The sequence below is a fragment of the Patagioenas fasciata genome, chromosome 7, assembly GCF_037038585.1.
Source record: "Patagioenas fasciata isolate bPatFas1 chromosome 7, bPatFas1.hap1, whole genome shotgun sequence".
In the NCBI taxonomy this organism is placed as follows: domain Eukaryota; kingdom Metazoa; phylum Chordata; class Aves; order Columbiformes; family Columbidae; genus Patagioenas; species Patagioenas fasciata.
The window spans coordinates 25,247,950-25,260,111 of record NC_092526.1 but is presented as its reverse complement, the minus strand read 5'-3'; the positions used below and the strand labels follow the sequence as shown (position 1 = coordinate 25,260,111).

The 12,162-nt window shown below is 38.0% G+C and overlaps 1 protein-coding gene across 6 annotated transcripts in view; it reads left to right on the top strand.

Annotated features, from left to right (window-relative positions):
• Nucleotides 1-888: 888 nt before the first annotated feature.
• The window catches only part of CCDC141 (coiled-coil domain containing 141), a 73,942-nt gene continuing 62,668 nt past the window's right edge, over nt 889-12,162 (top strand). For all 6 annotated transcript variants that reach the window (XM_065840379.2, XM_065840376.2, XM_065840374.2 and 3 more), the window contains exons 1-3: nt 889-1,034; nt 6,716-6,948; nt 8,583-8,705. In XM_065840379.2, coding sequence (XP_065696451.1) covers nt 6,847-6,948; nt 8,583-8,705 — 225 coding nt within the window. In that variant the 5' untranslated portion in view covers nt 889-1,034; nt 6,716-6,846. The remainder of the gene's footprint in view (nt 1,035-6,715; nt 6,949-8,582; nt 8,706-12,162) is intronic.

Below are 12,162 nucleotides of genomic sequence, written 5' to 3'. Positions count from 1 at the left end.
TTCTGGATAAACTCTCCCCAGTATTAGATGTCTGAAGTAATATACTATTAGAAATGTGGCCGTGCAATTTAGTTCTGTACTTGTTCTAAATTTAGCTTTCTGAAATTTGTCCATTTGACTCTTCCAAACAATAGCAACAATATGGCTTTAATGTTTTGGTGTAGTTAGCATGATTATATAGATTTAATTAGCCTCCTGTTCAATGAATGACTCATACTGATCTTTTTGGATCATTGCTGGCTAATTACTTCTGATAAGATTGAGCAGAGATGCTTCACTCCTAAAAGCTGGTCTTAGGATCCCAGTTAAACTGATGTAACTGTCTCTTTGAACGGTCCATGTGATTTTTAACCGACATTTTTCTTTCACAAGTTTAATACAGACATGTATTCATGTACAAACATTGAAAAATAATTGAAGAGAAACAGTCTTTTAATACAGCTAAATTATAAATGTAAGTTAAACGCAGAAATCAGTGACATGGGGCAAAACTGACATTGTAGTTACCTTATTAGTGAGACAGTTTGCAGCTGCCTTGAGACTTGGATGTAGGTTGCAATCTGCATCTTAGTCTTCCTTCTTCACAGGGAGAAAGCACAGCCTGTCTCACATCTATATTTGGTGCAGAGTGCATACTCCACTGTGCTAACACACCACATCAGGAAGGAATTTCAAATGCTCCCAAGGAATTCAGTAACAAAAGTCCCTCTAGCTTTCCTTACATGCATGGGCAAGGGAACATACTAATCCTGTGTAGTAAACTGTCCTCTTTCTGCTGCTCCTGATGGAGCCTGAACCACGGACTAATGAACTACCTAATGTCTCTTCATTCTCCTGACAGAGCTGAATACACTGGGCCCCCTTTTTCTTTGGCGAGGCTGCAGTTGGGCTGACTAGCGTACATGCCACCTGTGAGCTGTTACAGCCGCCTCACTTGTGTTCATGAGAGTGCAGCTCCAAGGATTGTGCAGCATTTGTGTTGGACAAGACCCAGTGAGACAGAAATGATGAGCTTCCCCGGGGGTGCAGATCAGGTAAGTCTGCTCTCCAGCTGATTCTGAGCAAACTAGAGAAAGCTTCCCTGCTGTTTCTTCTGTAAACTTCAGAGGGCACGCTGGTCTCTTCACCTGGTATGAAAGAGAATAAGATGTGATCACTTTGTGCTTCACACTTGTGTATTGTTTTCTGTTTTATTTGATCTTTTCACCGTATTCAACAGTTAAAATCTTCATTGCTTATATTTTGCCATTATATTTACACTTGAAGAGTCATTAGTTCACTTTTTTCTTTCAGTCCTTCCTGTAGCTGTAACTTTAAGGTACAAATTCAACTTGGGTTTTTTGCTGGCTGTGACAGCAAAATAAAATTAAACTTGCAAAGAAAAATGATACTAAGTAATTAATGTGTTTGGATTTGGAGACATCTGTTCAGATCAGTTGGCTTAGAGGTACATCTGTTGATCAGTCAAAGCTGTCAATGGCTTCAGAATTACCACAGGGATTTGTGCTCCTCTCTCCCTCTCTTTTTCTTCCTTTACCCAAGGTGCTTTTTTTGTCATTTTCCTCCAGTTTGTTGTTGTATGAAATCTCTATCTTGTCTGCCAGTAAAGAATCTAAACAAATATTTTTTTTTCGTGGTATTACATTTAACAAGTAAAGGAGGTTCTTTCTGAAAGCACCAATGTTTTATCGCAGTCTCAGAATGAGAAACCTGATTTCCTGCAGGGGTTCTTGAGTGGAGACCCCAACACGTCAGTTTTCTATGCTGCCCTTCTCGAGTCACATGCTAAGATAACAAAATAAGAAGGAAGCAGGTCAGATGAGCAGGTTACTGCCAAGCTTGGTTTATTACTTCTGTATATTTGAAAACAATCAGGGCGATTGTACACTCTTCAGGAATTCAAGACACATGATGCCTAGCGAATAAAAATGTAAGCAGTCACTATGTGTCAGCATTCCTCTTTACCCTGTGTATAAGCCTGGTAAAGAATAAGAAGACAACTTTTAAAATAACAGCTGCTAGAAAGAACAGTCTCTGTTTATATCACATTTAGAACCTGGAGTACTAAATTTAAGGGCTATATGAGCTTTCTTAAAATAAGAGTGGAGGCTGAAGCAATATAAGGTTGTAAGCCCTAGTTAAATTGGGTGGATCTTTTATATCATTTAATAAGTAATAGGGATTTAGGTACTGTTTTGACAAGTTCTAGGTACAAACAGCATGTATACTTTCTGGAAATCCTCTAGGATCCAAAAGAGGGGTATAGGGAAGAGAATGCTTTGGAGTGAAAGAGTGGGACATGAAAAATTAGTGACCAGTGGACTGAAATGTATCAGCTATCGTTGCTTCCCAGGTCTGTTAACTGTAAGGGGGTTTTTTAAATATTGTTGTCCTTGGAAGCAAACAAATAGTGATTTAGTTCGTACCACTGCACAGAATTAGCAATGTTAAATTGTTTGCCAGTATCTTGATCGTTGTTATACTGTTGGTTTTACAGTTAAAAGCACTGTGTGTTTCTTCTTTCGTGGAGACATATTCAGCGTTACAGAGAAGAACCAGGATACCTTTGCTTTTGGTCTTTGCTTTGCGTGATGATGCTTCTTGAGTAGCTTTTTCTTAGAGTAATATAAAGTGTCGCCAGGACTGGCAGTGGAGGATCAAGAGTAGAAGGGGTTTTGTTGGAGTGATGCACAGGAAAAATAGAAAGATACAAGATATAATGCTTCATTATGCTTGTAAGTTTGTAAATAAAACTAATCTGGGACCTATGAAACAATAATCCAGGCAACATGGACCATGGTTAGTTTTTACAATTTTTTGCTGTGTTGGAGCATGGTGTCTTTTACCCCTTGAGCACTCTTTCATAGCTGTTTCCTAGCCCTTTACTTCGACATCTGTGCCTTCTCTTTCCACGGTGGCAAACACAGCACAACCCCCTTTTTGGGGCCACCAGGGTCCTGGGCTAATTTAGAGCTGCATTTTCTTAAGCTCATAAACTCTAAGGTGACAGGGAAATCGGTTCTGCCAGTACTTCAGCTGTTACCTGCCCGAAGTTAATCTGATTTACCCTGGCTGACCCTTTCCCTCCCTCCTGCAGGTAACAATAACCTTGGTTTTGGGAGCGGGGAGGGTTTCCTCCCCTCTCAGTGCACCTGCTGCTTTGGCAGTGGAAACTCCTCACTGATGTGAGTGGAGCAAGGCTGGGCGGGTGGCCCCTGGGGGCTGTGGGAAGACGGGCTTCCCTCAGCTGTGGTCTGTGTCCGAATCTCATAGTCCTGGGTAAAAGGTAATGTCTGTGAGTGCCTCGGTTTCCTTCTGCTTTTTGACAGCTTTCATAGTGTGGTTCTCTGCAAGAAACACTTATTTCTAATTAGGTGTTAAGAAAGAGGTGATATTACAAGTTTGCCATGTGCCATTCATGTCCATTTTGACCTCTGAGAGGAGGCAGCTCTGTTTGCTGCCTTCCTCCCTTGCTGGCTACTGCTGCCAGGGTGGTTATTATCCTACTTGGGTTTGACTTTTTGGAATGACAAAACTTGATTAGGCTTTCAACCAGTTTCTCATCCTAGAAACTTATTTGCCCTACATGGCACAGATGACCCTCTTACAGGAGAAAAACCTACCTCCAGCTTTGTATGTGACCTCCATGGCTGCACAGTCCCCTCTTTATGCACCTGGGGACACTTGCAGACTGCTTTCTCTCATGCTGTTATTCCTGATACCTGAAAATGGTGCCTACTCGAAAGGTAAGATGGTAGAAGCCAGCAAAAAGCAGCAACCAGAGACTGGGAGAGATCTGACATCTTTGTCCATCATTCCGGTGGGGCTGCCGGAGGGAAGCAGAATTTTCTCAAGTCACACGAAACCCATCAGTTTGAGGGCTGCTTCTTTCTCTTGTTCTACATCCCTCCCTTGCTGTGTACACCTATTATCCCAGGTATGAGACAAGGCAAGAAAAGGAGACCCATAACATTTACAAACCAGTCAAAGTGAAGGCCCCCATATGTTTGAGGCTGCAGGGAGTGAATTTTTTCTGTCCTGGAGGCATTTTCATAGATCATTGGCAGCTCCAAAGCTCTGAACAAAAAGCAAGTTATCTCCAAGAAAGACAGGTCTGTTTCCTATGCATAGCTGGCAAAACTCTGATTAGTGAGCTTCCCTTGCCACACGAGAGAAAAAGGTGCTGATAAGACACACTCCATGTTGAAAATGAAGTGATTTTTATCATGTTTACCTCTCAAATCCTTTTTACATACAGTTGTTACAGATAATACTTGACATTATTTACACTAGAGAGAGCTGATCTGTTTTCTGTCTTCCTGAGATTGTTTCCTTTGTTCATTTGTTCAGTTTCATTGTTTCTCATGGACAGCTGGTGAATGTTAGTTTCCTCTTGCCATTCCTACTCTTGTCTTTCACACAGCAGTAGCAAAGGGAAAATATTTCTCTCTACTGCCACAGATAGCCTGCCTGTTCCTGGCTTCTAGTGGGATTTTTCTTTGTTTGTTTCAGAGGAACAGATGACAGATAAGTAAGTAAACAAGACTGAGAAAGGCATGCTTGTTAAATTTTATTTATCTGGACACAGCTGAAATGGATCATCATGCTATGCCAAAACCCTCAGCTTTTTCTCCCAGGATTATACTAGAAGATCTCTTCTGATTCCTTAATACTTTTTTATTTGCCTGCTACTCTGACGTTTCCCTGTCTCTATCTTATGTGTTTAGCATAAGCTGAATAAGTAGAATATCCATTTGTTATCAGACATTTTGGAACTTCTTTATGGTCAACTTCTTGGGTATGGTGTTTTTCCATGATTTCCAGCTGTCAGCGCTATGAAAAATGATTCCTCACTTAACCTGAGTGAAAAACAGCTCTTATGTCTGTCTTCCTTAGTGCGAAGATGGATTAGCTCAACTTGTGCTGTGGGAGAGTTCACTTAGAATGTGCTTCTCAGGGAACAAAAGCTCAAGGACACACTTGGACATAGCACTGAAATTGGTTTGTAACTCCTTTTGTAAGACTAACAAGAGGTCAGACTGTTTTTTCCTAATCAGTTCTCCAGTGGTCAAGTCCAGTTTGTTTTCAGTCCTGCCTGCAGGGTGAAAAAAATCCAGTGTCACTTGTCTTCTGGAATGATTTTGCGAATCTTGTGTTTTTAGCAGGTTTGTACAATGGATCTCTCTTCTATTCAAACCACAATAGGGTGCTCTCTTCTGTTTCACCTTTGAAATTTTTTTCAGGACTTCAACCCTCTGGCTTTTGTGTGGCCATTAAACTTCAAACATTTTGTTCTGCCATTACTACTACACAAATAACGCATGAGTCTCATGAATATCTATATAATGTTTGGTGGCAAGGGTCCACGGGCCTCTCACAGGTGTCACAAGGAGTTTTGGAAAATTATGTGATATTTTTTCTCTTGTTGGCAACTTAAGCATTCATGGTTCTGTTTGGCACAAGAGATAGGAAAGTTGTTTTGATTTGCTAAGACCATTTAGTTCAACACAAACCACTACAACAATATACCATTTGAAACTTGTGGCCTGAAGATGGTGATCAGATTAAAATTATGATCGATCAGATTAAGATTATAGTCTGCCAACAGTTGGAGTGGGACAGAAATGAACAAACAGAAAATCACAGACCTTGACATATCCGTTCAAATTTCCTGTAAATACCCTAAGCTTCTTCCAGTCTAAAATATTTTAAATTAGCTTCCAGATCCTGATTTCATTGCAGGTGTGTCTGTTCTGGTCTGCAGTTAGCAAATCCTGTTTATATTAAGATGTATCTAAATGTTCCGTATTTTTAAACAAACCAAGCAAGCAGATGCTTAGAGGAGAGTTATGTGTGTAGTTTCTGGGGTGGAATTGTGTTTCCAGAGTGACCTGCAAACCTAACCACCAGTGTCACTTTCTCAGCTGTTCTGTGGAAGGAAACCCAGCAGCTGCTGTTTCTTTCTGTAGGCTGCTTGTGGCATGCTCTGTGCTTCTGGCAAGAGAATTAATATGCTAAACGAATACTGTGATTTAAACATGTCTATTCATTTACCTGCACTGAATAAAAGACTTAAGTGGAGTTTAAACAATTAGACAGGTCTTCCCTAAGCTCATTTAGAACAAAATGAAGACTATATAAACAATTTATGATTAAATTGAAAAGCAGGTAAATTATCTCAATCTCAGGCAGGAATAAAACACTCCTTAAGAATTCACACAAAGTACTTGGTTTCCTTCTCTGCTTGCTGTGGTCACTATACTTTTAAATATTTTTTGATTTAAAAACCCCATGTCTGTTTTGATTCAGTATCTGATTTATATACAAATGTTCATCCTGTTTAAATACTTTGAGTCAGTGGAAGGTTTATATTGAGCAAATATATTCAGTAACCGGTGAATGAGAAAATATTTTACCTGTAGTGTATGAAAATATAGTCTGTATAGCTGCATGTTTTGGAAACTCAAAACACTGGATTTGTCTCTATGTACTCAGTAGTAAATTTTTTTTCTAGCTGTTTTAAATTGAGAATCTTCTTTCCTTTGGTTAGCCAGTGTCAGGTGATGTTCATAGAAGACCTTCACACTTCAGATAGTGACAAAAAAGAACAGGCAGCTTAATGCTACCAAACTAGGGGTGTGTCAAATATCTCTCAAGAATGATAAACTCAATGGCGTTGTCTATTTTTAACCTCCTGTTCTTTCCTTTTTGGCAGAGTAATCAGTGTTATCTGAGCTGTTTCAGTGAATGAATCCAAGCAACTCTCTTGCTTTCTGAAATGAACTGTGGACCCTGCAAGAGCGTTTCAAATCTGCTTTAGTGTATGAAGCTGCGTTTTGAAACACCATGTCAAATGAAGCCAGTTCGGAGCAGAAGCTTTCGACAACAACAGTCAGTTCAGTTGCTGTTCAGGCCGGGGAAGCCAGCATTGTGATAGCTGTGCTTAAGGTAAGGCAGAAACTGCTGCAGGGCTGTTCTTGGCTTTCTGCTACTCAGTGATTAGTGCTTCTTTTAAAAGTTCTGTGCAAATGAGAAGCTAAATAACATAAAATGATAAGGCAAAGTAATTTAATCAGTTAATATCTAATAGAGCTTCCTTGGAAGTTAACACTTGTTCATGTTCACAGCTTCTGTTTGTCTGTATGTTTCTGTATGTGTGTGTTTGTGGTTGATTGGTTTGTTTTTAAAATAAGTAATTTCGCCAAAATATTTAGGCTCTTAGAGGCAAGGAATTCTTCTTAATCTGTGTAAAAATTAAGTGATAAATGCTGAGTGCCATGAAAATGTGTTGATAAACATGATGTTACCTTTAATCATAGTTGAGACTCTTTAAAAGTTATTTTTAAGTTATGCTCAGCAAAAATTTTGCATAAGTAGTCTGCCATCTCCAAAAATGCAGATTGTGTGCCTTTTCTTCTAGCATTTGCTAGGGGAAAAAAAAATGCCTAACCTGATAATGAGTGGCTATTTTTGAAAGCTGTGAATTCATATTCCCATGTGTTCTAATAGAAGCCTTTATGCGTATGTAACTGTGCTTATAAGCACCTAAAGGCCTGTTCTGTGAGCTGGAATCCGCACCTACAGCTTGCACAAAATTTGTCATGGGAAGTAAGGCTGGATGCTGAGCTACTGAATCCCAGCTGGAATTTATTGGCAGTTCGATTCTTCATTCTCCAGTCACCTTGGAGAACAGCCTCAGCCACTAGAGTTTGTCTGTAATGCAGAATAAGGTGATAATGAATTGGGCTGGCGCTGATTTAGGGTGATCATTCAGGAGGATGGGGTTACCTCAGTTATGCTGGTGGGAAGGTTCCCTCTTACCAGCCCCCTGAGGAGACTGCCTGCTGCCACGAGGGGGGGAATTTTGTTGCAAGGAGACTGAAGTTTAGGGTGCAGACATTTATTTTTCCCCTGTGTGCTGTGGGAACCGTGCTTGTCTCCAGTGGCATCCATGCTCTGTTCTTTATCGCCATCGTCTCCACGTTATGCTGCTCAGACTGCAGCAGTTCTGCAGCACAGAACAAGCTCTGCTGGGGTGGCTCCCAGGCTTCCTTTCTTTGTGCCTCCTCCAGGACACAATAGGAGATTGCTGTTCAGGTTCCTATTCCACAAAGTATTAAGTGGCCCTGCTACTAGCTCTGCAATCTCTATATTTGGTTTGTAAGTATGCTGGATCTGTGTGGTGGAAATAAGATTTGCGGTTATGGTTTTTGCATCTGTTGTGATGGTTTTGTACCTTCTGTCCACCCACCCAGTTTCCTTAACTATCTCTGCAATCTGCAGCTGAAAGGGGAGATGAGCTGGACCAACCTTTTTGGCTCACTCTGATAATCTCACTCTTCACAGGCAAAACCAAAATCGCAGTAGCTATTGGATAAGACTAGAGTCTGGGATTTTGATACCCGTTTCAAATGAAGGATGTTTGTATTTCATCTTCTGTGTCTTCATTCTGCAATTGAATACATGTTTGTCCCTGAGCTTCTGTGAATGTGGAAAGCATGTGTGACCTGAGAGTTTGTGTGAATAAATACATGAAGGAAAGCTTGTGTTTTCTGAAGGCTGTTCCTTTTTACTTATTACAGTGTGGAAAATGGGTGAAGCTTCAGCTGGCTGAATCAACACCAAATTTATTAGAAATTGGCAGCAATCAAGATGAGACTAAAAAATTACTGCAAGATCATGAATTCCTCCTAGCTAAACTTAAGGTAAGATGTGATAAAACCACACAAAAATACACCTAGTAATTATAGTTTATATACCACAGCTGACATGGCTGTGGGGGCTTCCTGTTGCAATGTGGTTGTTAGGTTAAACTCTACATAGAAAAAAAATATGTTCAACTTTTGTCAGTGTAACAGATCAGGGTTAGGCCTCTGCACTGAAAAAATATGCTCAGTGTTAATTACTATTTTTCTGGCAAGTAAAAGTGAACTGACACAATTTTTCCCACTTTATACATTACTGTCAAGTGAAAAATTCCTATAATCCTTGGTAACTCCTCAGTATAAAGGAATGTCAACTTTTTTTAAATTCTGCAATGTTATGAGAAGTTTGATTAGGTTATAACAGCTGTAAACACAAGCAAGCTCTTTGTAAGTGTGAAGTAGATATTCCAGGCATATTTTTATTGAATATAATTGATGTAAATTACAGTAAGGATGATATCATAACATTAAATACTGCTTGTCTTGAGACAGGAAGATTTTAGGTAAGTGATCTAAAATCAAATTTTAGCATTCTTGAGAGCAGATTATAACAACAGTAGCATTTGGAGAGAGTGACATGCTTACGTGGAAAAGCTGAACTATTTCAAATGTGGATGTTTGGCACTGAGAAGAGCGTAAACACACACCTAAGAAGAAACTTTGTTGTCATGTTTTGATAGGACAGGCTGACTTTGAGTCTGTAGACAAACAAATTTCCCAAAACAAAAAGAAATACCCCAAAACCAGAGAGGGTAGTTCTGCTATTTTTGCTTAAGCAAGTGCTTTGTCTTTACTGCCATCACTGTTGTACTCAGGCATTTGTGGAACAAGATGCTGTATCCTGTTTGAACAATTCAGAATTACCTGAGTTATTACACACTGACAACAGGGAGAAGTTGAGTTTGGTATCCTAATACTCGAAAATAAATTTTAAAGAGTGGAAAATAAAACATAATAATTCCATACTTGAAAAGAAAAACAAAGATTCAAGTCACATTTTGCCATCAAGTCAATCCTTAAATGTTTCTGTGTTTATATTAAGTGTTGTTTGCTATGGAAAAGAAAATAATATAAATATTGTTCTGAGAGACACCTTGTAGGCATTACTGAAAACTTAAAAGGACATGAACAAGGGCAGCAAAACAATAATATCCTCTACATGGACTCCAGCCTGAAGTCATTGTATTAAAGTGTATATTTCTTTTCATTAAAGGATATGTTTATTTTCATTAAAAAATTACTTAAATAGTGAAAAATAAAATAATCTAAAAGGATTTCATGTGCTCTGACGTTCATTCACGTTTAACTTTCTATTCCTATCAGTCTAGATGCATGGAATCTTAAGTTTGGTTTTCATTTAGCAGCATTTACCTTGCTTTCTGCTCACAATAAATAGCAAAATAATAAAATAATCACAGAGATTTGAATTCATATTGATAAAATGCAAAAATTTTTCACTCCTATTTGTGAGGCCTTGTGACTGATTGCTTGAACTCAAATGGCTGATCCTTATTTGGATCCCCAAAGATTAATAGATTATATAATCAGAAATTGTATTACAGATAAACAAATAATGCTTGTCATCCAGATATCTGAGGAACAAATACTCATCATTTCATCTTTTATACCTACAGTCCTTGCACAATTCAGCACTGATTAATGAACATTGTATAAAAGGATTAAGTTCAAAATGACTATTTTTTTCTCAGTATTTTAAGAGCTGCAATAATACAAGACTGCAATGTCATTATAATTTGTACTGAGAATGCATTTTTCAGACATGAACCTTTTTGTCATATAGTAAGCTGTTAACACTTGTCAGTAATTATTCAGGCTTAAGTTACTATATCCGCTCCTCAAAAGTTTCTACAAGAATGACTCTGTCTTTGAAGTATTGATTATAGTAATTTTTTCCACTTAACATTTGTTGATATGCCCTGCATCTAAAATAATGCATTCAGCTTCTGTTTTGCTAAATTAGACCATATCAGCAGCAACAGGTTTGTTGAAAACATCGACCTCCATGATGTCATGAATGTCTCCTTCCCAACATTTCCCTAACCCTTGTTTAGATGACCTTCATCAGGTTTATGCATTCCGGAAATGTAAATATATGTATGTGTATGTTTTGATACCTCATTCTTTACATTTTTCAAAAGAAAAAGTGAGAGGAATCAAAACCAGAAAATCTTGAGACACAAAGCTTCCAGGAGGTACCACGGTATTGATTGCATTGTGCATACACAATGTTCTCCACAATTCAGTTGTTTTCAACAGAAGCCCTAGCTGGAGATAACATACTGGTTTAGTGTTTGAGTCTCACAATACAAATGCTTTCTGGATCATTAAAAAACAAACAAACAAAAACCAGACTGTGTGTGTGCATGTGCTGCTGTACTTTTGGCTATGACAGTGTTAAAATCCCCACTAGGACAAACCACGGCATTCTTAGTTTGCTTCCAAAGTTCGGTTTTTTATTGTGAAAGAGACGCTGGCAAACCACTACAAAACAGAAATAGATCTAACCTATAAACTTAAGCTTAAAACTAGCACTGTTATTAATTTAGCTCATGAACCTGAAGATTGCTCGTAATTATGTTATTCAATTCACAGAGCATAAATTGCGAAATAGTAATTTATATGCTAATATCCAAGAAAAACAAATTAGAAAGTTACGTTCTTTAAAAAGTGATAATATGCTCATTTTTAAAATTTCATATCTTCTAAAGAAGTCTTTCAGTTTTTTCAAGTAGAAATATTTTCATAATACTTATTTTTTCAGTAAGTTTGTTATGAAAGAAATTATTTGCTAATATCTTCTGAATTATTCACAATTAATAATTGAAGTGTCAACAGTACAATTAGCATGAAAGTTCATCTGCATTTTCATCATAAAGCAAAACTGAGCGCTGGAAGCGATTTGTAAAAAAAGAAGGGGAAAAGCCAGATTTAATAAATTTTTTCAATCTTAGTTCAGTTCACTCACCAGTTCAAATATTTTCATGAACAAAATTCCCACTAAAATAGTATTTGTCACATATTTGTTTTATGACTAATTTCTGAACTTCAAGTTAATAACTATTTGTGTTGTTTCATTTCAGAACTACGTATAAACAAAAATTAACTTTAGCAGCATCTCAGTGAGGAGGAAATTTTACATTTCTGAAAATTCCAAGTTACAATATTCACTATAATAATCTGAATTTGTGTAAATGTGAGCTAAAGAGTGAAATTTAGTGCAAAATAATGATGAAAAGTAGGGAAGGAAGAATCAGAGAAGCCACTGAGCAGGATCAGGGCTTAAAGATAAACTAGGTATAATTCTATAATTATGAGAGAAATGTGTGATCCCGTCATCTGCACATGTGAGTCTGCTCAAACAGTTTGACAAGATCTATCTGTTTTTCAGGAAATAGAATCATACAATCATTTTGGTTGGAAAAGATCCTCAGGATCA